The sequence below is a fragment of the Folsomia candida genome, unplaced genomic scaffold (assembly GCF_002217175.1).
Source record: "Folsomia candida strain VU population unplaced genomic scaffold, ASM221717v1 Fcan01_Sc002, whole genome shotgun sequence".
NCBI lineage: Eukaryota > Metazoa > Arthropoda > Collembola > Entomobryomorpha > Isotomidae > Folsomia > Folsomia candida.
In genome coordinates, this window is record NW_019091194.1 from 2,065,342 (window position 1) to 2,091,737 (window position 26,396).

The following is a 26,396-nucleotide window of genomic DNA, read 5'->3' on the forward strand; positions in this document are numbered from 1 at the left end:
TCGTAATAATGGTGGTGGTGGAAGGATAGGATCCTGATCTGATCTTGGGTTTAGCTCTGTGTATGTGGATGTAATAAAAAGTGTAAAAAGAGGATCAACCCCGAGACTATACGAAATAATCCAATCCACCCCTTCATCCGTTGTTGCCGTTAACTATTACATCAACACAATACAGGTTGCACGGAGGGGCTCGATTTATGTGGTAGTGAGCCGTTGATATGATGATTCGGCGTGGCGTGGGTAGCAGGAGTTCATAATGTGAAGGCACCACCAGACAATTTTTATGTACAATTTGTGTGTACAGTGTGTGGCATGGCATGGCATGGGATTTTTTATAGGGCAGGTTAAACCTGGTAGTATTAAACAGGATTCAATGTTCGCCATGTCGTGTAAAGTAAAAAGCCTTGTTCGTCGTGTGTTTCATGTTTCCCACTAATTCTACATATTAGAGGAGGATGAGGACAATCGTGCCAACAACAATGGGAAGAGACGGTATGAATGATATTGTTGTTTGGTGTCCGCGTATAAGATGCATGCAAAAAGTGTAAGACTTGCTTTTTTGGTTTTGGTCGAATTATTAGGGAAAAAAATTCATTCAAAATTTGGGTGCTGTTTGATACGAGGGTGGAGGAATGAAAATTTATTTTAGGTTGGGCATGAAAATATTTGTACTTTTTTTGGTTGAATGGAACGTCGAAATTAAGTTTTTTGTAGAGTAAAGGAACTCATTAAAGATGACTTGGACCTTTTTCTGAATTATTAGTAGTACGAAAAATTAAAACAAAAATCCATTCAAAAAGTTGGGCACTATAAAATTCGACAGTGTTACAAGAAACATCAAAATTTAATTTTAGACTTAAAACCAATTTTATTTTTATGACAGAATTAAACGCCAAAGCTGAATTTTTAATTACAATCAAATATTTAATTTATATAAAGATTGTCTGAAGCAGAAACCACAAATCAAATTATTGAAAATTTTGACCCGATTACGTAAAACATGTCCGATTAAAAAATATATTTTTACATTTAGTCTAAATTGAACGTCAAAATTTAATTTTTGTTATTAAAATGATTCTTTCTTACGAATTGTAGATTTTGAGATGGACGAATCAAAAGTAAAACAAAACACAAAGCATGTAATTTGCATATTGACATATTTTTAATTCGCCATCATAATCCGCTTCCTCTAAGAGTCACACAAATATCAACTAAAACTAATCGTGTCCACATTTTTGCAACAAAGGTGTGACCATCGCGAAACTACATAACGCCTACTGTCATGTAGTCTCACCCATATTAAGTGGATTGGATTTTGCGTTGGACATACACGATTTGCATACAAACTCAATTCATGCTTTATGTATGCAAGCTTGAATTTAACCCACATTATTATTATTTTTTATCCTCAACATTGAACACAATGCATAAAAGTGACACTCCCTCAGCTTAAAAAATGTTCATAATGTTCATTCGTAGGACACGTCGGAAGCAGTGGCCGCGGAAGCCGTGGGGACAGAGGGACAATGCCCCCACAGTTATTTGATGTCCGCATCATCTTCCCATGTTATATAAACCCCTCCCTCCCCTATCCTACAATGTTAACGTCCCCACAGCTTCCGCGGCCACTGGACTCCAAAGAAGATACAAAATGTCACAACAAGCCGTATCACGTCTGATAATATGACGATGAGACGGTGCCGATTACCTTTGTTTTGTTTTAAGAACCTCATCTGTTTTAAGAATGCGGTCGGTGGTGTTGATGTCACTTTTTTCGTCTAATTGTAAATCATCGAGATAATAAAATGAGACAAATTACGCCCAAAAATGGAGATAATTAGGGTGCGAATGAATAAACAAAGCGGAGGAGAATGACGCCTAATTGCATAATGTTTGTGGAGAGGAGAGAATGAAATGAAAAGTGTCATCACTCATCTAATAGTAATTACCGTATCATTTTATCAAGTGTGGCAAATTTGTCATGGTTTTAAAATGCTCCACCCATACGGCATCCTAAATAATCGTCGAGTGGATGTGTATGTACGTATCTAGAAAATATGGCAGAAATGGAAATTATGTTCAGGATCACTTATTACGCAATCCACCAACATATTTATTTTACTACTAGGTTAATTGGTTTTCATGATGGGAAACTAATGTAAAATGTTGAGTATTATGTCTGATGAGCCATGTTTGGTTTAAAATATGTTACGCAACGGGAAGAGGATGCATGAGTAATTTCCTCTTATCGTACATCATGTAAATTAGTATGTACCTACGAATATGGAGATGATAAAGAGATGAATATGGATGAAAATTAAATTAAATTTATGGTATATTATTCAGGTGAAAAAAATTGGATCAATTACAACAGCATCAAAATTTTATTTGGACTTGGCTTACAAAACATCTATGCTATTTATCCATTTTTAATTTCTGGAATAAAATTCTGATCGGATTTGAACCTTTCCAAATTTATCCCATTTTTAATTTCTGGAATAAAATTCTGATCGGATTTGAACCTTTCCAAATTTATCCCATTTTTAATTTCTGGAATAAAATTCTGATCGGATTTGAACCTTTCCAAATTTATCCCATTTTTAATTTCTGGAATAAAATTCTGATCGGATTTGAACCTTTCCAAATTTATCCCATTTTTAATTTCTGGAATAAAATTCTGATCGGATTTGAACCTTTCCAAATTTATCCCATTTTTAATTTCTGGAATAAAATTCTGATCGGATTTGAACCTTTCCAAATTTATCCCATTTTTAATTTCTGGAATAAAATTCTGATCGGATTTAAACCTTTCCAAATTTATCCCATTTTTAATTTCTGGAATAAAATTCTGAACGGATTTAAACCTTTCCAAATTCGTTAACAAGTTTTATTTATTGAAGGAGATTATTTTCCTAATGCAAAAAATACATGATAATATTTTGGAAAATTATAAAATCAGTACTCGTACATAAAAAAAACTGGTTGCATTTCATACATCCATGCCATTCTCAGAAAACATCTCTCTCTCTCCTCCTGTCCATCCCGTTTGTAAAAATGCGGAAATACATGCAATTCATTACACAAAGATGACAGGAGCCCGTCAGCTATCTAGGAGGAGAACACGCCTTTTCGCAACGAAATAAAATTTTATCACCCTTCACATACGGGTTTATTATTTACTTATTAATTTGCAGTTACAATAAGACGAAGAGTTTAACCAATTATTAATTTTTTCATCGTTTCGTCTTGTCGGCAAACAAGAGGATTTCTTTCGTTTAACTCTCTCGAAGAAATCTTTAATCCGTTCTCGTATCAAAAGCACTTAAGAGAATGGCAGCAAGGAAGATTTGCTCGTGACAAGAATGAATTTCAAGTGTCATGTCATATCACATCACATGTTACGTTACAACAAATACAGTTTCGTCATCCCGTAAAACGAGAAAAAGAAGCGTTTTTTATTCAATAATTACTTTGCTTTTGTATTTTGGACCGTATTCTTGAATGATTTTAAGTAATTTATACACGCCTCAAAAATTGGGGAGAAAGGAATTTTTCTTCTTCCAATTCCGTCCCCTTGAGGTTTCTTGAGATGAAATACGATAACATAATTTCGTATTCAAAAGAAGTCTTACTAGATAACACCGGACTCTTAGAATTTTAAGTAAATACAGAAAACCTGAATTTTGAAGAGATTCTTTTTTGTTCCTCTCTGCCAAGAGGGAATTAAATAAAAGTAATTGGTGTCTTCTTCAGTGGCTTGGCTGCTGCTCAAATTCTGTGAAACACGATAAAACTCAACCTGCTTAACCTTTACGGAAAGGATTAGCGAAATTCAAATTTAAATCGTATAAAATCTTATGTTATGTAAGTAAAACCGTTAGGTTGCTTGCTAAGTGAGTAATCTCTAATTAATTACTATACATTTAACTAAGAAAATTGTAAAGACTGAACCTTTAGTAATTGTGTAAATGCATATTAAATATTTTATTTTATAAAATTGGCGTCGAAACTTGTGAATAATTTTGTCAAGAAATTTACAAATAGGGCAAATCTGACTGTAAAAACCTCCAGTGAAATTTAGCTGAGCCCGAGTCAGGTCTAATCCGAGATTAAGTTTGACAATCTGACCTTCCAGTATTATTTTCCATTTTTATTTTGTATTTTGTCAGGCTCAACGAAGTTTCACTGGAGGTTTTAGTCAGATTTGCCCTATTTGTAAATTTCCTGACAAAATCATGCACAAGTTTCGACGCCAATTTTATAAAATCAAATATTTAATATGTATTAAAGAAATTACTAAAGATGCAATTTTGAAGCTTTTTACCAGTTAAAGTGAGTAATAATTAATTAGGATATCTCGGACGGACGAACAGACCCAACGATTAAATAAGCCCTGCGAATATATATAAAACCTGCTCCCAACTCGGCTGAATAATAATTCAAAAGAGGCACCGAAACAATGCTATGCTAAAATTGTATCCAACTTCTCTTACACATTACGGTCGTCTCTGTTAGTGCGACCAAAACCCAAACTTATTACAGAGAAGAAGAGCTCTTCTTCCACAAACAATGGAAGATGACGATGTAAGATTTATTTAAAGAAAGTCGAAAGTCAAAGCTCACCTCGGTCGCTTCAAGACACATAATTGACTGTTTTGTTCATGATTAAAAAAATAAAATCTTCCATTCTCTCAAGTTCTTGAACTCCTCTTTCATCCTCTGGGAATTATAAAAGTGTTGATCTAAAAATAAAATTTAGACGCTGTAACTTGTTGTCCACATTTGCTTACTTACGGGATGACTCTTTTTATGGGCTTGATATTCTTCAATTATTAGTAGATCATTTATTTATTTATGTTTGGAGACAGCATATTTTGATGATGAACTGATTAATTGTGTTCACGTGTAAATATTTGACTGCATGCGATTTTGCAGTTCATATTTTGGTTGGGTGTTTGTATGTTGACGAAATATTTGTAAATGTGTCAGAGAGAAAGTTGCGATTTTTATTTAATCCGCATCACATCTGCATCAATCGCTAAAAATAATATAATATGAGACCAGATGCATAAATGTTGGCTGTCTTTGTTGGATTTTTTATGCGTCGGTTTTTGACCACGATTTTTCGTGTGGTGGACGCGTTCCCTATTACATACGAAGATTTGTTTGAATTGGATTTAGAATGTGGATAGGAAAAGTGAGACGGGTTTGGGTAAATGGTTGGATAAGAGGATATTATTGTGAGTTGATATGTTGCAAGAATTGGTGTTTTTAATTATGTAATTAATTAAAGTTAATTATAAATAGATATGGAACATATTTGCATAAATTAGAATAAGGCAGTATACAAAAATTTTGATAAGTGGATATCAAACTCGATTTTTCGTGTCCAAAATTAGACCAATTTATAAAATTCATGTCGCACCTTTCTCACCTAATATTTACTTATTATATTCATAATGATGAAAATCTACAGAAATTGGAAAACGTACTTAAAATGAGAAGAATCTGTAAAGTTATCTTTGCCACTTATCTTTCTTTTTACTTTTATTTCATGTATTTTTTTTTTTACTAAAAACGCTACTTTACTCCTTTTCATCTTCTCATTCTTCCTAAGCTGAGTCATTGCATACTCGTTAACCCACATTTTTACTTTCATAAAATCTGAAAAGTTTTTAAAGAGAAGATTCCACCCCACAAATTTATTATTCAAATTCCGAGAAATTATAAAAAATTAGGTGCAAATTGTATGCCCATAATTTCTCGGTATCTGCCAAATAACAATAATTGATAAGGCTATTATCTTCTCATTCATTCATTAAAGTTGAATAGCAGTTAGAGTAACGTGTGTGTGCAGTGCCTGCGGAAGCCGTGGGGACATCTGGGGACATTAACGTTGTAGGATAGGGGAGGGAGGGGTTTGTATAACATGGGCAGATGATGGGGACATCGAATAACCGTGGGGACATTGTCCCTCTGTCCCCACCCTTCCGCGGCCACTGTGTGCCAATAAATACTTACCTGTGCTGCGTTACTCCCACTGTTCCTCACAAAGGGTACAGCCAATGGTCTTTTGTCCTCTTTTGTCCACTGTCACTCAACCATGTGGATGAATTTGTATTGAACTTTAGGTAAAATACCAGAGCATGCAAAATTGGTGGTGTGGTCTCATTTCAAATTAATCAAAGCTCTGTTAACAAGGCTCAAAAAGTAACAATGCCAAATAAATAGGTTCGGATCAAGTGCTGACTATGGATTTTTTATTTATTCTGCATTCATGCATTCTTACATACATAATGTTGTGCAGTGCGTTGTTACATTTTTACTTTTGCATGCAAACTTTGCAACAGAACAGTAACAACAACAATATGAGGGCTACTACAACTCGGCTAAAATAACAGATGAGATTTTAAACAGTACTGATTCGAAGAACAAACTCAAACCAGGTGTTTTCTTCTACGTGTCAAAAATTTGTATGACGAGCATATGTCATCATTGACATGTGTAAATTAGTACAACGTCATTAGCATTAGAGAGAGAGGGGAAAACTACATATTTATCTATGTTGGGGGAGACAAAAGATGAGCAAAAGGAAGACCACTTCAACTAAGAAGTGAGTGGATATTTTAAAAGTAAACAAGTACAAGATAGAAAGCGAATTGCTGTTTGGTTAAGAAATTCAAATAGCTTATCACTGAATTTGAAACTATTTGAATATATTAGTTATGATACAAGTGACGTCTGTAAATGCGGGTGGTACGACGATAATAACTGAAGACAATCAGTTATTAACTTTAACTAACTTATTGATATATATTTATATCTAAATTCCTTAACAATGAGTCAATCTAGTAATACTTTAACGTAACCTAAACACTTGTAGACAAGAGTTATAAAGTGACACAACATTTACTATATTACTTGAGAATTTAGTATCGATTTTAACATAAATGATGACACGAAAAATGGCTCGACTCGACTAAATGCCAATTTATTAGAACTATCACACTTGTTCTTTACACCTTAGTTATTTTGAAGCAATATTTGACTGACTAGACAACGCTACTGAGCTGGGCTGCTGTTGCATCATCAAGTTTAAATTAAACACAAATTATTACATGAGACACGAACTTAAGTGAAGATACATTTTTGTGAGTGGAAAAGTTACGTGCGTACATTTAATGTATTTGTGTTAATTAATGTGCCTTTTCATCTTGAACTGAAGGACTTGAGTATCGCCACCGCATATAAGCTACCTTCATCCGATCCCAAACATTGTCTACGGAATCCATTGCGGGTCGTACGTCCAAAATGGCGAATTTGTATTGCTCGTCGACATTTCCTCCGTCATAGTAGTCAATAATGTAGCGGACCTCTTTACCACATCGGTCAATTATCCAGTCGTGGCGGTCAAAGGGAAGTTCATAACCCATCCTGCAAAGCAAAGTACAAAAGCTGCAAACTTGCAAATAAAATATTTTAGTACAATAATTTTACCAGCTACGAATTCTCGCACGGGGTGAAAAATCTTGAGCTCGACCACGGAAACTTTTAAGCTTGGGACACATGCATTCCGTGGCGTGAAGGGCTTCCCATTTCAAAACTTCTCTCCAAGCGTCTTCATTGTTAACGTTATGAATTTTGATGATGGCTTTCATATCTTCGGCCTTAATGTCACCTTCTTGCCATCGCCATCCCTTGCGTAACATGGCATTCCAGAACATCTGTGAAATGAATCAGTTTAACTAGCTATTGACAACTTTAACAATTAGGAATGAAGTATAAAGCTTTTGATTACCTGTGGTGAAGGGTAGACCCATTTTTCATTGTCAGTTCCTGCTTTTGGAATTGACGATGTTTGACGCTCTATTGGCAATGGGAATGGCTGACCGGGAGAAGGTTGCTGGTTTGGTGGAGGCATCTAAATGCAAACAATTCAGCATATTTGTGAATTATAATTTAGTAAATTCACTCATCAGGGTAGATTTTAATTAAGTACAACGTGTACCATATTTTTAGGGTCCAAATCCGCAGTTTGTGGATCGTTGACTAGATGAGCTGATGCAGGACATTCGGATCTCCATCCTTGTCCCTTAAAAATGAAAATAAATTTATAAAATATCATCCATTTATACAATTACATGCAACTACACATGAGCTGAATTATTGATGATGAAAATGAAATTGAAATTACATGATTTGCTGGACACTCCCCCTTCGATGACGGGACATTCCCTTGACTGTGATGATGTGGATATCCGCCTACCTTAACATCACCAGCCCCTTGACCGTGTTGCACGGGACACTCGGATTTTTGAGATTTTTGGCAAGCACCACTCTCACATTTTTGTGGATCTACAACTGCCTGAGCGGCGAGTTCCGCGGCGGATGCCACGTTCCCCATTGTGTTTACAAAATAATTATATTTTTAATTGATCAATTTTAAAAATGAGTTAAATTTTAATGAGATTTAAATTTTAAATGCCAAATTTTATTAATTTTTCTGTGCATGGAGCTCACATGGGAATGAGATATTTTTACTGCCGCTGCCGCTGAGCAGGATTTAGTCTTTCGTCCCATATTTCATGGACTCTCATGCATTTCATTGTTGGATTCATGAAATTTTGCATGATACATCAATTTTAATATGATTTTAATGTTCAAATTTCACCAATTATTGTTAAAGTTAATTTATTTAAAGTTTCCTTAAGCTTATTTTAACCCTATGATTTTGTATTACTTCATATTTATGCCTGATTTTAAATATATCATGAACTGTGGAAAACACTTTCATTTACGGTAGCAAATTGCTGATTTTTGCATGATTTTTTGTAGAAACTTTTGGAAACCTTTGAGTTAGTTTTAGTTTTATCATAATCTCAGTTTTCGTGGACAATTTTCAACTCCTATGATTTTCATACATATGTAAGTAATCATTCTTCACAACCAGCAGAATTATATGATGACTAATAAGATAAATATTCTTTTTTTATTAAACAAAAATAGTATAACACATTGTACAGCACATTGTGCAGGAGGATGAAATAGGAAAACAGTGGATAAAGAAGATTTAACAAGAAGGTGATAAGCGAAAGGTACATAAATTACTTAAGACTTGATGACTGAGGAAAGTTGTAGAAGAGAAGAAGAAGAGATAGAAGATAGAGCACAGAAAGTGACAGATTTTCATGGTGAAGCTCAATAATATGATAATGATGATGAATACATTTAAAATCCGTATTGGGTCGATGGAGCAGATGGGGCACCACCGCCGGAAGATGAACCACCTCCTTGACCTCCAGAATAACCTTGACCTCCTTGGCTTCCGTACTTGATGAAGTAAACCTCTGGCTTTTGTTGAGCTGGGGCAGCTGGGCGACGGATCTTGACATCGGCGGTGTTCTCGCCCTTCTTGAGGAGGACGTAGACCAAGTTCTTGTGTTCGTCTTGTTCTGGGAGGATGACTTCGGTTTGGTGGGAGGAAGAGGAAGATGGGGTCTTGACGAAGATGATGTTGACGTGCTTGTCTCCTCCGGGAACTCGGATGGTTCGGGCTTGGTGGTCTGGAGCCTCATCAGGGGCGGAGTGGACGTAGCTGGGAAAAAAGGTCATAATAAGCATTGTTACCTTATCGCTTTTTCGGATACTTACACATGTCGGAAAACTTGTGGGGTGTGAGCTGGGGCACCGTATTGGGTATCAGCTTCAGCAGCAGCAGCAGCCACGAAGGCGAGGACCAACTTTAAAAAATAATTAAATATTTAGCTTTCAGTTAAGCCACACTTATCAAGAGAAAAGCCGATCCGAAATCCGAAATCCTATCCCGAAATCGTCTTCACCAATTCACGAAACTTTATCCTGAAAACTATATTCCCCTTACCATAACAGCCTTCATTTTAGTATTGATTTTTACAAATCTCTGCAGGAGATGATAATCTGGAAGAAATGGTTGTTGAAGATGAACTGACGACTAGACCCAAGTCCACCCCGCTTTTATAGGCGGTCTCGTGTGACAAAAATTGATAAAAATGTGGCTGGGCAATAATGAAGGATGGTCACTCGATGGGGAGGGTCGTCTTTCATTATTTCTTCTCTAAGGATGCTGATGGGAGATGATCGAGATCTCGATTCCCTCGAGGAGGGCCTTCCACCTCCCTTGAGGGGATGAGATGAGCTGCAAACGTTACATGGAAAACCAACAAATTAATGAAGAACGATCATCATCACGATGAATCAATGTTGCTCTTATGAGCAATCAATTAATGGCCAGCGAGTATTTTTTCTCACTGTTTGTAGCATTGTCAAAATAATAATAAATCCTCGCATTCTTGTGAGTAAACGTATAAAAACTATATTACGTTGTACGTACAAATGAATGGAATGTATGTGATTCTTCTTCATTTGGGTTGGTCAACCATTTAACTGGTGTCCTTTAATGTACTGCTTCATATGCAATACACACACAATTTTCATTTACAACAGTTGGCAGTCAATAAAATGAGCAAAGACGATAAAATGCAAAAAATTTGGTGTAAGCAAAAACTACAAAAAATCTCGTGTATTACACTAATTTCAGAAGAAGTTTGTAGAAAAATTCTGTAGTAAAAATTTCTTCCAAATTTGAAACTGGAAAATGCAGGCCTTCATTTTATCAAATTTCCACATATTCGTAAAATGAATGAGACATGCAGGTTGCTTTTTCGCGTGCCATTTTTCTCTAAGTATCACATCTTATTACGCATCAGCATTAATTTAATTGAGTTGCAGCAGAAGTGCATCTTCTTCATTGCAATGTTGTTTTTTTGATTTCCAAGAATTTTCTTTAATTCGTAGAAGAATGCATGTTCTGTTAACCTCTTGAATGTAAATAAGTCAGAGTTGAAAGGTTGAGGTTTGCTGATGTGAAGAATGTGGCAAAGGGTTGTAGAGCACGGATTGCATCTTCAATCATCATCATCACCATCTTTATTACTTATCCTCTTCTTTTTCCAAATCTAAATTAATGGTCATCTTCTCTCACACTCTTCATTACAAAAAGGGTTTCGTAATTGTGGAAGTGGTCCAATTTCACTACTTACTTGGTCTAAAAGACATGCACTGAACTACTGTCCACCAGTGGCCGCGGAAGCGGAGGGGACATTAACATTGTAGGATAGGGGAGGGAGGGGTTTAAATAATATGGGGAGATGATGGGGACATCGAATAACCGTGGGGACATTGCCCCTCTATCCCCACATCCTTCCGCGGCCACTGCTGTCCACGTCCACGTCCACCTCTCTTTTTATTTATTTACTTACTTATCATCTTTTTCCACTAATTGACGCATTACATTCCTTGGCAAAAGTTGGATTGGATGTTGTCATTCCATTTTGTTGTTACATGAGAATAGTGGCTGATGAGATTGTTTGTAATTGATTTTGATGATACAAATTGTGGTAATTAAAGTGTAACGGTTTTGGGTAGGTAGGTGATTTAATAATGCAAATATTTACGAGGATATTTTTTATTAATATCTACGAATTTTTTAGGATGTTCATGCAAATTAGTTATAGAAATACAAATATGTAGCTTGCTGTATGGGCTACTATTGGCTTGTTAATTACTTCCACAAGAAAAGTACCTCACCTTGCAGAGAAGAAATGAGATTACAAGATTGCTATAGTGTGCGACATGTGCTCCCTACTTGACGCCTGCAACAAGAAAAGAAGACGATTATTCTAATTTATTCTTGATTTATTTTGGCTGATGATCTTATATAAATTAAAAGGCAAGTGGCAAACAGAAGCTGAAAAACGAGTCCCATTCTCCCATAAAATTTGGATGAAAGGGAAAATACTTTTATAGATGAAATCCTTTTAAATGCTCACATTTTTTAGTAAATAAGTAATCCTAATTGAAGACTTACAAAAATAAATAAAATGTACATTTTTTCGTGTCGCGTGTGACCTCACATTTTTCTGCGTGTGGTCCAACTGACTGAAATCAAGTCCAAATTGTGACATTAAGAAAAAGTCATTGCCATAAAGTATCCGTTTTAAATTTGATATCCGTGAAATCCATAAAAAAAACATCTTAATTCAATTGTTATTACTTTGTTTCGAAACTTATTAAACGATTGCGGCAATACTTTTAGATTAAGGAGAGCGTGTAGGATAAACGCTTTTTAAAGGGTTGACCAAGTTTTTATGTTATTCTGCAGTTTTGTCGTCGAGACATTAAAAAAAATTGCAAAACGTTAGTCAAAAATGATTCATATAAAGTGAATTTCATTACAATATTTTATTTAATCGTGGGAGAATTCGATTTAGGGTTAAAATTTATTATCGAGGAAAATCAAGTGACACGATGACATGATTAGTGCAAAAAAATTAAATGACTACATTACATTTGGCAAGGTTTCTGCTGAATATTTATGTAAACATTGTTCATTGAACTGATGTGCAGAATTAATTATGACGATGAAGCGTTAATTGATGCAAGAAATTAATTGATTCAAAAGGTGCACCGTCCTTACGAAGGGCTGTAATCACTGTAATCATCATTATCATCATCACTTAAACTTTTTGTTCTTGAGTGTGTCCATTACGAATCGGATGGATTATCTGATGATAAGATATAACTCTTATTTTTTGTACTTACAATTTCTTCCAGCAGGTTTTTTTATGTTTCATCATGAAAAATAGAGACGTTTTTTTAAGTTGTTTTACTCAAATTAGTTACATTACAAGGTGTTCTCATTCGTACATTTTTGTGCTACATATTGTGACACGACTGAATGTTTTGCCTCATCTCGATCTAATTGGGGAGTTTGATGGATGACTACGTCGCCAGAATTTAGATGAGTTCAATTTCTACTACGTTGATCGTACCAGATCAAGTAACATATTTGCAAATAAAGATATCTACGAACGATACAAATAGTGTGTGATTGTGAAATTCTACATATTTAGAATTAGGTTTTTTTTTTCATTGACTAAATAAATTATGGCAGATTAGTTAGTGTCATATATTGGGTCAATCATTTAAAAAAATTCTAGTTCAACTGCTCACTTGTTCAATGCATGCATGTAAATCTTGATCTTGACAAGAATATGCAAATTTTATGATAATTATTATGATAAGGTCTAAAATTTCTAATCCTGGTCTTTCTTCTAGTTTTAATTTTATGAAATAATCATAAAATACATAAAAAAATTGAAAAATTGCAAAATCAAAAACATTGGTGAACATGTATCTTCTCATTTTGGCAAAAATTTAAAGTTTGGCAAGTCCACAATATGCATGTTAATCACCAAAATGAAGATGATTCAATTTTAATTTAAAGTTGACCAACACTTCCAGTACCTAACACGGTGTGTGATAATACTGCTAAACAAATTATATCATACAGGACAGGACAACAATGAGGAATCGAAATTAAGAAGATTGAGTCCATGCAATAATGTATGAATGACCAGTGATGATGATTGTGGTGCCAAGGAAGGTTAATTGGTCGATCGATGACGTATAACACATGATGAAGATTGCACCGTGACACTGACCAAATTATTTCTACAATAATAAATTGTCACGGTTTTCCTTCAAGAAATTATCGAGGTTTGTCCGACGACTCGTCATCTTCTAGTCTAGCCTGCCGTACGTGAATATTGCTTCGTGAAGACTTATAAATCCAATAAAGTCTCATAAAATGTAATCCAAAAACACTAAAACAATAAAACGTGTATGGCTAAATGATTGGAATTGGTCAGGGGTCTGTAGGTAGAGTGAGGAAACAGCAATAAATTATAGATTGACATTGAAATCTTAGATATTGATGGGTCATGAATGCATATTTTTTGGCTTATTAAGCATCGAAGGCAGATTTTCATTAGATGGAAGAAAAAGAGCGTTATTATTGAGCATTTATGTATATATTTATTTGCTGTGTTATAGTATTTACGGCCTGATTGACATATTTAGGTATTTTATTTAGCTGATGTTTAATTATTTGGCTAATTATGGACAGAAAATAATTACCCCGTGATTTATATGTATTTGCATACACAGAAATCTGGCCAAAACTGGTGCAGCGAAATTTGTATACATTAAATTTATTTTACAATCCGAATGCAAGTGAGACAAAACCTTGGTTTATAAAGGTGTGTGAATAAATTTGATGAAATATGATAATTTTGATAAAATTTTATGAATAAATTACTCTTATTAATATTTAGTGAATTAGTATGCTATAAATTTCAACGTCATGCTAGGCCAAAACCCATGAAATTCCTTATTGGTAAGGTTTGTAAAGAAGATAGAAGATTGAAGCGTCAAAACTTTAAGTTTGTTTAATTAACACCCGGCTAAGCATCTACCGAAACTTATTTTTGACTTGTCATTTAATGAACTGAACAACTACAACTAGTTTATCTCGTCATGCAAAAAGGTGGCATTTTCAGGTGTAGAATCGACTCCATCTGGGATTTTCATCTCATGCATCTCTCTTATGCAATATTATGCTTTATGATCTTGTGCTTGATTACAAAAAAAACATATTCCAACGTTTACACACTTCTTGCATAGTTGACCTTGGCAGGATGCATTGTCCAGCCTCGGTTTCATTGATATGCACATATGTACATACATCTATTCACCCATTCAATGTCAAATTCACTTTCATTTACAAATCCAGTGAAACCGGGTGCTATTAAGCCCAGATGTAGTAAGACGATGGAACTGGAAGGTTAGCTTTTAATAGAAATTTGACCATCTTACTAATCCTAAGATGGAGCTTTCAAATAATATCGCATTTTCCGTAATTTTTGTCACTTCATTCCTTTTCGACATCACTTCTGCTGGAGAACCTTTATTTCTATCTCCACTGATCAAACAGGGCAAAATATCCCAAGCCCAGAAACTAGCAGAGGTTTCACTTCCAGTGCATGAGGACGTTCTCATTTCCGAGCAAGAGTTTCCAAAAAGTTACTCGGGATTTTTGACTGTCAACGAGGAATTTGGGACGAATTTATTCTTCTGGTACTTTCCAGCCAAGGTAAAAAGTAATTTCAAAACGATTTTTAAACCATAATTTTGAAAATTTTCTGGAATTGCATAGAATAATAGTGACACAGCCCCCGTTTTATTTTGGAGTGATGGTGGACCTGGTGCTACCTTGTTGCATTCTTTTTTCAATTTACATGGACCCCTCAAGTTCAATCAGGATAGGAAATTAGTGCGAAGAAGTGATAATGCTACTCTATTTTCGGAGTTTAATGTAATCTATTTGGATAATCCGGCCGGCGTTGGTGAGACAATTGAATTAAACACGTAGTAAATAATTTCACACAATATTATGTCATTTATTTGCGAATAGGATTCAGTTTTACGGGAAATGAGGCTGGCTATGCCAAATCAGGAAAGGACACAGCACCAAATATTTACCAATTTTTGCTCCAGTTTTTCCAACTTTTTCCAAATTTGAAGAAAAATGATTTTTATAATGGTGGAGCTAGTTATGGAGGTGAGTTAATGAATGAGATAAGATTTTAATTGATTCATGAAACATCAAATCACTGCATTTCCCAAATCTTAATATGAAATTAAGGAACTTATGCGACCCTTATTGCACATGAAATTCACACCCAGAACGAAAAACTGGCTCAGGACGCAGATGAGCGAATCAACCTTAAAGGAATCATGATTGACTCGCCATGGATTCATCCTATCGACCAAGTCGACTATGGGACTTGGCTGTACAATTCTGGACTTATCAGTCGCAAGAGCAAGGAACACTTTGACGAAAAACGGGACGAAATTATCGCTTTTCTTAAACAAGGGAAATATTTAGAGGCAGGCAAAGTAAGGGGACTAATTAATCAATTTTATGTATAAAACGCCAACTTTTTCCGGGTGGGTTATCTAATTGATGATAACTTCGTTAGGCCTGGGTCAGTGTCGCCATTATGGACATCGCATCTCACACCGGACTTCCTTCATTTTACGACTACGTTGTTGACCAAGATCCCGAAAATGTTGCTTTGCTGTTGCTCAACCACAACTACACGGAACTCGTCACTTCGTCGGCGTTTAGGTCGTCACTGCATGTCGGAAATGATCAGGAATTTTTCATGTTTAGTCCTCAAACGCAGGGAAGGATGTTGGGAAATTTTATGCGGTCCGTGAAAGAAGAGTTGGAGGAATTGTTGGAGACTGGGAAGTATCGGGTGCTCATGATTGCTGGGGAGTTTGACCTCATCACTGGTACGTTAATAATTTAGTAATAATTTCTGTGGTCAATTAATGATGATGATAAGATAAAATTTTCACATTTTTAATATCATAATGATGATGATAAGCCTACTTGTTAATAACTTACTAACTGATAACCAGAGCTGGGTGATTATTGGTTTTTGAGGGTGGATTAAGGATTATGGATTAACCACAAAACAATGTGGATTGTGATTAAATTATTTCCGTGAGATTAATTCATGTCAGGATTAATCCGGATTAATCCATAAATTCTGAAAATTTCGGGATTATGGATTATGGATTAATAATCCGGATTAATTTGGTGATTAATGATTTTTACACTATATCTAGCGCAAAGAATTTCAACTACGTGGTTTCACATAAAAATGACGCCAGTTTCAATTGATATATGTATGTAGCACAGGGCAGCGAGAACATGTTGATTCTTCAAATGGTAGCTGACAGAACAATATTGTGAGAACTTGAGACTTCAAGCTACACTGTGGGATGAATGGAACTATGGGAATTGAACTGAGTAATCCAGATTGAGAATTAATCATGAATACGTAATCATGATTAGTAATCATGATTTGGATTAATCTGGATTAATAATCATAATTAGTAATCATGATTGGGATTAATCAGGATTAGTAATCCGTAATCACGATTATGGATTAATGAAATCAAATGGGATTATTCCCGGATTAATTCTAATTCCAGAAAAATCGGGATTATGGATTGGGATTAATCTACAAAAAACTCACATTGCCGGATTAGGGATTATGGATTAATAATCCATAATCCGGGATTAAAATCCATAATCCCTAATCAGGATTATCCCAGCTCTGCTGATAACTGATTACTTGATAACTGTGGTAGATATAGAGAAATTACATACAATTTGCATCTAATTTTTCTAATTTCTCAGAATTTGAATGATAAATTTTTGGGGTGGAATCACCTCTTTAAAAACTTTTCAGATTTTATGAAAGTAAAAATGTGGGTTAACGAGTATGCAATGACTCAGCTTATGAAGAATGAGAAGATGAAAAGAGTAAAGTAGCGTTTTTAGTAAAATAAAAAATTGCATGAAATAAAAGTTAAAAGATAAGTGGCAAAGATAACTTTACATTTTTCTCATTTTCCGTTTTCCAATTTCTGTAGATTTTGATCGTTGCGTATATTATAAATATTCTGTGACAATTAAATAAGTATATTTTTTTTACTGATTATTAGGCTCTACTGGAATCCAAGAAGTCGCCCTCAACCTACTCTGGTCCGGAGGGGATGATTTCCGCTCCCAAGACAAACAAGTTTGGATGGACCAGAATCGATACGCTGGAAATATCCAGTCTTCCAAGGATGGATTCTTGACCTATGTCCTAGTCCGAAATGCGGGTCACGGGGTCGGAATAAACCAACCCATCAAAGCGGTCGCATTAATGAAGGGATTTGCCCGTGGAGAAATCGGCGGTGCTTTTGATGACCACAGCTTTCCCGATCTGACATATCCGGTCGATGACGATCAACATGCAGCGAATTCTTTGAAGGAAGAATTGTAGACAAAAAAAAATGTTATGTAAAATATGGATACAACAATAAATCAAAATTAATAATTGGGTCAAGGTGAAGAAAAAAGATGATTCTTTGTTAATTTTGTTAATAAAAATAAAATGTCAATTATTATCTCAAAGAGACCAAAAAGAGATCAACTTTTTATACGTGATGGTTTATTGTCCTTGTTTACAAGTCTACGTTTATGTCATCACTCTCAATTTTTAGTAATAAGTCATAAATGGTACAAAGTTGCACACGGTTTGTGATTTTTATTGAGCAAGTATGTATCAAAATTGATACACTTGTATTTTTCTGTTATTTATTGAGTCTACTTTTTGTAATAAAACATGTTACCAAAATTGTACCAGTAAAAAATATGTTGTGGTTGTGACATGACCATTTAGAAGTAGTCTGAATTTGCTCTTTATGAACTTTTGTGTCATAAATAAAGTCACTTTAATCTTGAAAGTGTAGATTATACAGATATGTTAATGAAGTCTTAAATTGCATATTATTCCGAAGTTATTTAAGTAACTTTAGTCGAATTAATTAATTAGCGACACAAGTTAAAAATAAGATTAGTTGCAGGAGTTTTTATAATCAATTCGATCGAAAAAAATATGACAATCAAAGTTCAACCCTGTTATAGAATTTAATTGCTTAGCATTACTTGATAAGTATCAACAAGTAGGCTTATCATGAATATATTTTTTAGTAAAATATAACCATAACGAGCCATACAATTCGTGCGTCCTCTGGCATGACACTCGTACATTCGCACTAAATGCATTCCAGCCTATAATTTACCAAATATCAAATGTCAAACAGTAAATAAATCTAGAAACGCAACACAAAATGCATTCATACTTAAATTACTAATTACTAATTACCAGTGAAAAAATATACAAATCATTATTTCATTTTAATAATAGGAAGGAAGGAAGAAGATGAGCGTCATCCCAGTCAAATTAGCATCATTTATCAAGGAAAGGTCGCCTACTCCTTCATCCATCCATCCGGCAATTATTATTATCCTGAAAGAGTTATTGTTCCAGTTTTGCATTAATTTTAATTAATTTGAAGTTTTATTTCCATCCATCCACATTCTGATAAGCCTTCTTTATTTTCCTTTTAATTGGATGAACCCAAATTAGGAGAGCAAAGTTAACTAACCTTGTCAGTTCAGTATTATAACTCTGAACGCGTGCTGTGACGGCATCTTTTCCATTATGCAAAACCTATCAATTGATGACAGAAATCAAGTTTTTCCACAAAATGAATGCTAAATAATTTGCAAGTTTGCATATTTTAACTCCACATTAACACTCATGTTGATCTTTCGTATGGTACGTGATACTAGGACGAGGATGATGATAAAAGTAATAATTTTTGTCGCGTTATCTTATCCATGGCTTTTTCAGGCCTTTAGGTTATTTTTTGTGTTGCACGAAAATGCACTTATTTTTCAATTTGCTAAATAAACAATGTCTTATCGGCATGTAATTTATCTTGAGTTTGAGCAAATAATCGTAATTCACTCGCTATTTTTATCCCTTACGAGACGCCAACGCGGTGTCACATCGTTATTTACACGAGTCGTGTCTGTGTGAATGTCATTTTTCGTGGTAGGTGGTTAAGTTTATGTCACTTTTTCATGTACATAGTCTTACCATAAGAAGTGATAGTAGAGCGTAGTTTTTGAACCGGTCAACATAAAATTAAAAGGTCAGTTGCGGTTTGTATGTACATTCAGTGCCTATCATTGGTGTTGACCGTTTTTACTTGACGTCACTAGGTCAAAAGTAGGAGGAGCTTAGCTACACGCGCGCGGCAATAATTTTTCACTTTTTGCACGAGAAAAAAATGCACGATGTTTGATGTAGTGTAGCAGTCCAAGTACAACTACGATCTGGTTGCCCAAACTATTAAAGTAATCCTAGAGACAGTGTCTATCTTTGGTATAAAGGTTTCGGTGGTCCAAAGTCAAGGAGGACTACAATGATGTCCGAAGCTTTAAACACCAGAATAGCACAAAATCTCTATCTGACGCCGGGGACTTTGGCCACACAAATGACCTTCGAACTTTAGAGATCAGATTAGCACTGAAAAATGACCCTAAGATGAAGGTCTTTTAGATTAGAAAGCGTCACATGCTACAGATTTCCCAAGCCTAAGCAAGGGTTAAAAAATCGACCTCTCTCCCCAAACGGTACGGTGAAAAAACCAAAAAAACTAACGCGTTTACACATGATAATTTCTTTACGACAGTAACATATTTCAATAAAAAAACTGACACGTTTTATGTCAAATATTCTAAGGGTTAGCTGATTACAAAATAAAGGTCAAAGTGTTATCTTATCAGGCTCCATTCATGGTTTTGGGGGGAATCGCCGGAATTGAGCAAAAACCACCCAATTTCCTCGATTAAGGAGAGCAGATAGTTTTAAAAAATATTTGATCAACGTGCTGGTGAAGAAGAAACACCCCCTCAACTAGTCCATATTGGGTGATAAGCCACCGACCTTTTTGAAGGCTTCCACAGTAGCATTTACAGCGAAATTCGTGAAAAACTGGATTAAAATCCATATTTCTGAGTTCATTTGCACTTTAGGTTTAATGTTGGAATTTTCGAACCGCAGACAACTTCACCACAAAATATTGATTAAAATTGAGGAAAACGTCTGTTCTGGGCCCCATATTAGTGTCGGGGTCACAAAAAAATTTCTGACCCGGGAATGATACAGTTTGTCAATTAATTTCGTGCGTATTTTTGATGGAGTTTTCTCTTTCGTGACCAATTTTTCATGGTCAGAGGAGGAATATATTTTCAAGTTTAATACATGTTTTCTACTTGAAATTTAACTGGCTTTTCAACGGAATAAGAATAAATTTGAAATTCCTTAAAACTAACCTAATATAGTTGTCTACTCTACTATCACTTTTTAAGTTGAGACTATGTAGATTTACAGAAAAAACATGACCACTACTGCGTTTACTTTGTGTACGGGGAAGAAGATGAAGAAAGTGTGTAATAAATGTGATGGATTCTTGGCAGAATTTGAGCAAAATCAACCTAAATAATTGCAACGAGTTACAAATATTGAACCATAAAATTCAACACTTTCGCCCCAATTCTTTTTCTTGACCAATCTATATTTATCATATCCTTTACTGTAACATGGGATGAGATTGTGTGAGGTAAGGTTAGGGAATGTAATGTTATGTTATGTAAATAATTTTGATTCGCTCAATGGAAAATTATTATAAGGGGATCGATCAAGATCATGATAAACGAGGATGGATGGACCTTCGTAATGACTCCCAACTTGAAGTCATTCCTAAGCCATCGGGTATTTATAGGACGAATTTATACCAACAATTATCAGTTCATCTTCTCATTTTCATCTCTCACAACTAGTCAATTCTTCCAATTTTGGAAACCAAACGAGGAAAAATGAAGGCTTTTTTGGTAATTTTTTGTTCGAGCTAAATGTTTCCGTGAAAAATTTACTCATCAATTTTTCATATCTAAATTTGTGAATGTTTTTTAAAGATGGTCCTCGCCTTCGTGGCTGCCGCTGCTGCCGAAGCTGATACCCAATACGGTGCCCCAGCTCACACCCCCCAAACTTTCCGACATGTGTAAGTCCCCGTAAAAGCGATAAGATAGCAATGCTTATCATAACATTTTGTATGCCTTTTCCTCAGCTATGTCCACTCCGCCCCTGATGAGTCCCCCGATCACCAAGCTCGAACCATCCGAGTTCCCGGAGGAGACAAGCACGTCAACATCATCTTCGTCAAGACCCCATCCTCCTCCTCCTCCCACCAAACCGAAGTCATCCTCCCAGAACAAGACGAGCACAAGAACTTGGTCTATGTCCTCCTCAAGAAGGGCGAGAACTCCGCCGATGTCAAGATCCGTCGCCCAGCTGCCCCAGCTCAACAAAAGCCAGAGGTTTACTTCATCAAGTATGGAGCTGGTGGTGCTGGAGGTGCTGGTGGTTCCGGATCCGGAAGTGGATCTGGATTCGGCGGAGGATCCGGAAGTGGATTCGGAGGTTCCCTTGGTGGCGGATCAGTCGCCCCACAACCCGTCCGAACCCCATCCAGCCAATACGGATTTTAAACAAGAGTCATCATTTCGTCAAGTTGACCATTATTTCTTCGCCTTTACAACAATATTTACCACTTCTGCTTAGCATCACCTAGTCTGTTACACAATCTTGTCTTTAAAACTCTGTAAATCTTTTGGTCCTCTCGACCAAACTTCTTGTTCTTGTTACTCTTTTTCCCTTCTTCTTTCCACACCTGCTGCTGTCAATACCAATGATATTACATTTTTACTATGTATAATTTATTGAACAAATAAATTGAAAAATTAAAAAATTAAAAAATAATAATAATTCATTCGACTTGATCAATTTTATTATTGCGTGAAAATCATTAACGTTTTTCATGCCCATTATATTAATTAAGAAATGTTCCCAATAATTGACCAACATTTCGCATCATGAGATGAGATGCCAAGTCAGAGTGCAATAATTGAATGCACTCTCATTAATGCAAATATACAAAAAATACAGGGGAGCGCATCTTCTTGGCTAAAAGTTGGCAATGAGTTGGCCTTTTTATTGCTTGTGAATTACGTAAGACTTTAATTTCGTGACATTTGCCCTCTTCTTCGCAAAAAAGAGGATGCTGTTCAACTGCGACGGTAATGAAGTAGGAGATGAATCCAACTGGTTACATACCTGTCTGCACGCACGATGCTTTTTTCTTAAACAGTGGCCGCGGAAGCTGTGGGGACATGTGGGGACGTTAACATTGTAGGATAGGGGAGGGAGGGGTTTATATAAGATGGGCAGATGAAGGGGACATCGTGGGGACATTGTCCCTCTGTCCGCGGCCACTGTTCTTCTCCAACTGCAGAAAATATAGTCAATTTATTATCTAAATTAAGTTGAAGAATGCAAAATTAAATCCAATCCAATCCAACAATTTTACCGAAATTCTATTATTCATCAGTTACGTACGTGTGGGCAATGAATGAATGATGGACTATTATCAATTACCATTAAATGAGGTGCGTTTGATATGTGTTGCTAAATTTTATTTTTGCATAGTTTTAAATATATTGTGTTGAAACATGGCAAAAGTGGGAGTTTTTGTAAATTATGTGCATACATAATCTGGTGTAAATTTTGGATAGGAAATATGCCGAATCTGAAATAATTATAATTTTCATATTATTATTTACAAAATAAATATTGTTTTGTGTCGGTATAATAATCAAAATTCATGTAAAATCCACGAATCCTTCATTTGCTGACATCATGATTTAATATATGAAATGAACCGTCCATTACCACGCTGCTCGTGCTTTGAAGTTTTATCCAAAAAAACTTGAAAAGTGTGAACCTTATGCAATAACATGACTGATAAAATACAAGTTCAAACACATAATTATGATTTTTTTGCTTAAGAAAGATTTATTGTTTTGCACTCTTTTGTTTCAGAGTAATAAGTCATAAATAATAAAAACGTAAAAAAATAACCGAAAAATCTCAATCACATAATAATTCTCGTGTTCCCGAAAGAACTCGACTTTTCAAAATATCTGTAAAGAGCAAAAAGATAGAAAGAGACGCTCTTTTTTGGAAGGTTATTATAAATTATTGAAGAAAAGTAAAGCTCGTTCCTCCGACAAAAAGGAGAATATAAAATGGACCACAGACCGTTGGCAAGACTAGAGTGAGTATAAGAACAGACAACATTTTGTAAAGACGACTCTGATAAGCTCACAGGTGGGAGGCGACACACAGTTGAAGACGAATAAGACGATTAAACTTTGCTGATTTTTTTTTGACGGACCAAGAATAGTGGAAAAAGAGTAGAAAAATAGGGCAAGAAGTGGCAGAAGGGATGACTTAAAATCCGTATTGGCTGCTTGGGGTTCGGACGGGTTGTGGGGCAGCGACGAATCCTGAGGATGAGCCGGAAGATGATCCAGAAGAGGCACCACCTTGATATCCTTGGCTTTGTTGAGCTCCATATCGGATAAAGTAAACCTCTGGCTTTTGTGGAGTCTTGGCTTGTGGTCGTCGGACCTTGATGTCAGCGGTGTTGTCGCCCTTCTTGAGGAGGACGTAGACCAAGTTCTTGTGCTCGTCTTGTTCTGGGAGGATGACTTCGGTTTGTTGGGAGGAAGAGGAGGATGGGGTCTTGACGAAGATGATGTTGACGTGTTTGTCTCCTCCGGGAACTCGGATGGTTCTGAAGGTTAAGAAATAATTGTTTAGAATATTTTTTTCTGGAAATTTTGGAAACATGTACTCACCGTGCTTGACGATCTTCTGGCTCATCGGGGGCGGTGTGAACGTACACGTGACGGAAAGTTTGGGCCTGGTGAGCGGGGGCACCGTATTGGGAACTATCACCTCCGGAAGAAGAAGATCCACCATTATTGAAGGAAGGGAGGGAAGGAACTCCGTACCCTTGAGCAGCAGCACAGGCCACGATGGCAGCGAGGACCTAAAATAAAACAGACGATAATCTGTAAGATTATGCACACTCAAATTTTCCAAAAAATCTTATTACCAAAAGGAATTTCATGTTGAAGATTTTTAAAAAATCAAGTCAAAGACTCGAGCAAATGAGATGATTCTGTTCTTGGAAGGAAGGATACCGTGCAACTGATAAAGTGGTCGTGAGCCGGCCCGCTATTTAAAGGAGTCGCGACATCGTCCTGACCGTGATCCCAAAGATACCATGAAGCAAGAATATAAATCCACAACTAACTAAACGTATGTAGCATCTGCAAGTCAAAGATTACCAAGTGTCATGTCATTTATAAGTAAGTAAGTAAGCGAATAGTAGTTATTTTGCTGGTATAAATTGTAATTGTGTGTGGGTATAGGTGATGATGAGTCTGAGTCAGGTTGCCTAACTTTACTTCATTCAAAATTCAAACATAATTTAATAGCAGGGTGTATGTACGTAATGTGGTGTAGGTATGTACATACATAAGTACATTGTTATTATTATTATACCGTTGAAACTAAAAGTGACCCAAGTAGTCAAGAAATCAACCCCAATGAACTGAACCAGAGGCGATATTCATAAAGTGGTATCCAAACAAAGCGTCAAATTCCCAGCGTGACGTGGTCATTCATAACGGAATTAATATGCAGACCGGTCTACTACATATCTGTCTCATGACTAGATTATTAATCGTATTAAAATTATCCCGATTTTGAATTTATGACAAAAAATGTATAACAAAATCCATGTATAAAAAAGACCAGACCACACAGAGAAGATTTACGGAATTGCGAAAATTTTTGCATATACATATTGTTCAAATCAGTTTACCATTTAATCTTGTATCCATTGAGCCAGAAGGATTGTAGGCTGGGCATATCATCTCCTTAAAAAAGTTGGAAATTATAATTTTTTTGACAAAAACGCACCTATGTACACAAAATTCTGTGTATTTGCAACATTGTATGCACTCGCATGCTGCATCTCATCATCACATCACACACTTATCATACATATATTTGGGTAAGCACACATATTACTTAGGACATGATTAGTCCGCCCATTATCACAAGTTTATTTGCCTCTTACATCCATCTTACACCTTTGATTATTACACACAAATAATTATTACCTTTCTTCATCACATGTTCGGTATTGCATTGCAAATTAGATGACAGCAGAGCACGCTTACAGGTATTTGCTTGCAATAATAACGAACTAACCAACGGTAGTTGTACATGTTTCGTTATCAGAATAAATAACATTTCCTAAAGGCTTATCATCATTTTGGGATCAAAAAGTGAACATCGAATATTTGCTTATTTACCTCAAAAACTGCTATTATTTTAAAGGTGAACTGTTATTATAATGGTCACATCGTCATCGTCTTGTGTGTAATGGGATGTTGAGCAATTTTAATAAATTTGATATTTTTTGCAATGCAATTCAAGTACCCACCCCATCGTCGGGACAGGACAGGAGGGATGACGGATGGAGAAATGAAGAATGATCTGTACGTGTTAGTAATGCAATTTAATAAGAGGATGTGAAATAAATATTAATTTTTGGCAATAAATTTCAAGGAGCAATTAACATTGCTTTGTTGTAGAAAATGACACGTATTGTAAAACCTTTGGGCTTTTGGCTACAAGGCCTAACTGACCGATCGTCAATAAATCGTTTCCACATCGAGAGAAAAATTACAGAAGTAAAAAATGCAAATTTTATTACTTGTTGAAATTTATTTTTCTTTGTTTTTCCAATTTTGGTTATGGTTTTGGAATAAGTAAATAACATGAGATTTAGTAGTAGATAAATATAGAATTTATGATTTATATGATTCTGAACATGTTTTTTATAAGTTTTTCATGAAAAATATTTCAATTGTCAATGTAATTGTCGGCTCAATTTTATGCGACATTTTGCCAATTATTTGAAAACTGCCAATCAATCAATCAATCATGCAATGCAGAAAGAATCATTTAATTAATCTCCTTGACCAGCCGACAAGAAATATAAGTAAGTAATACAAGAATACTTAACTTGACATTTTGCGACATTGAAATCTT

General features: G+C 35.5%; 5 protein-coding genes across 5 annotated transcripts; 2 read left to right on the forward strand and 3 right to left on the reverse strand.

The window, feature by feature from the left end:
- Nucleotides 1–6,238: 6,238 nt before the first annotated feature.
- On the reverse strand, nucleotides 6,239–8,553 carry LOC110844792 (cytochrome c-type heme lyase). Its single transcript, XM_022091081.2, has 5 exons — nucleotides 8,195–8,553; nucleotides 8,009–8,092; nucleotides 7,799–7,921; nucleotides 7,498–7,724; nucleotides 6,239–7,434 (listed from the first exon to the last, which is right to left on the reverse strand). The coding sequence occupies exons 1-5, from the start codon at nucleotides 8,402–8,404 to the stop codon at nucleotides 7,197–7,199; spliced, it is 882 nt and encodes a 293-aa protein (XP_021946773.1). The 5' UTR covers nucleotides 8,405–8,553; the 3' UTR covers nucleotides 6,239–7,196.
- A 402-nt stretch (nucleotides 8,554–8,955) lies between these two features.
- On the reverse strand, nucleotides 8,956–10,038 carry LOC110844202. The gene is made up of 3 exons (XM_022090348.2): nucleotides 9,881–10,038; nucleotides 9,652–9,740; nucleotides 8,956–9,595 (listed from the first exon to the last, which is right to left on the reverse strand). The coding sequence occupies exons 1-3, from the start codon at nucleotides 9,893–9,895 to the stop codon at nucleotides 9,229–9,231; spliced, it is 471 nt and encodes a 156-aa protein (XP_021946040.1). The 5' UTR covers nucleotides 9,896–10,038; the 3' UTR covers nucleotides 8,956–9,228.
- A 4,631-nt stretch (nucleotides 10,039–14,669) lies between these two features.
- On the forward strand, nucleotides 14,670–18,247 carry LOC110843665 (venom serine carboxypeptidase). The gene is made up of 6 exons (XM_022089672.2): nucleotides 14,670–15,031; nucleotides 15,095–15,284; nucleotides 15,353–15,499; nucleotides 15,584–15,837; nucleotides 15,921–16,239; nucleotides 17,464–18,247. The coding sequence occupies exons 1-6, from the start codon at nucleotides 14,765–14,767 to the stop codon at nucleotides 17,787–17,789; spliced, it is 1,503 nt and encodes a 500-aa protein (XP_021945364.1). The 5' UTR covers nucleotides 14,670–14,764; the 3' UTR covers nucleotides 17,790–18,247.
- Nucleotides 18,248–21,126: 2,879 nt separating this feature from the next.
- LOC110844429 (protein FAM98B) lies at nucleotides 21,127–22,190 on the forward strand. The gene is made up of 3 exons (XM_022090630.2): nucleotides 21,127–21,253; nucleotides 21,338–21,426; nucleotides 21,493–22,190. Exons 1-3 carry the CDS (start codon nucleotides 21,239–21,241, stop codon nucleotides 21,911–21,913), a joined length of 525 nt encoding a protein of 174 aa, XP_021946322.1. The 5' UTR covers nucleotides 21,127–21,238; the 3' UTR covers nucleotides 21,914–22,190.
- A 1,060-nt stretch (nucleotides 22,191–23,250) lies between these two features.
- Nucleotides 23,251–24,543, reverse strand: LOC110843871. Its single transcript, XM_022089921.2, has 3 exons — nucleotides 24,385–24,543; nucleotides 24,125–24,318; nucleotides 23,251–24,060 (listed from the first exon to the last, which is right to left on the reverse strand). Exons 1-3 carry the CDS (start codon nucleotides 24,397–24,399, stop codon nucleotides 23,715–23,717), a joined length of 555 nt encoding a protein of 184 aa, XP_021945613.1. The 5' UTR covers nucleotides 24,400–24,543; the 3' UTR covers nucleotides 23,251–23,714.
- Nucleotides 24,544–26,396: the final 1,853 nt, after the last annotated feature.

Bases quoted from the DNA above. Each gene is read 5' to 3' on its own strand.
- LOC110844792 (XM_022091081.2), bottom strand. From the start codon at position 8,404: ATGGGGAACGTGGCATCCGCCGCGGAACTCGCCGCTCAGGCAGTTGTA. The intron at 7,922-8,008 runs GTACACGTTGTA...GTTTGCATTTAG, and splicing joins ATTTGGACCCTAAAAATATG to ATGCCTCCACCAAACCAGCA. The intron at 7,725-7,798 runs GTAATCAAAAGC...TTCATTTCACAG, and splicing joins GGGTCTACCCTTCACCACAG to ATGTTCTGGAATGCCATGTT.
- LOC110844202 (XM_022090348.2), bottom strand. The intron at 9,596-9,651 runs GTAAGTATCCGA...CTTTTTTCCCAG, and splicing joins CCACAAGTTTTCCGACATGT to CTACGTCCACTCCGCCCCTG.
- LOC110843665 (XM_022089672.2), top strand. From the start codon at position 14,765: ATGGAGCTTTCAAATAATATCGCATTTTCCGTAATTTTTGTCACTTCA. The intron at 15,500-15,583 runs GTGAGTTAATGA...TATGAAATTAAG, and splicing joins TGGTGGAGCTAGTTATGGAG to GAACTTATGCGACCCTTATT. The intron at 15,838-15,920 runs GTAAGGGGACTA...TAACTTCGTTAG, and splicing joins AATATTTAGAGGCAGGCAAA to GCCTGGGTCAGTGTCGCCAT.
- LOC110844429 (XM_022090630.2), top strand. The intron at 21,427-21,492 runs GTAAGTCCCCGT...CCTTTTCCTCAG, and splicing joins CCCCAAACTTTCCGACATGT to CTATGTCCACTCCGCCCCTG.
- LOC110843871 (XM_022089921.2), bottom strand. The intron at 24,061-24,124 runs GTGAGTACATGT...CTTAACCTTCAG, and splicing joins CCAGAAGATCGTCAAGCACG to AACCATCCGAGTTCCCGGAG.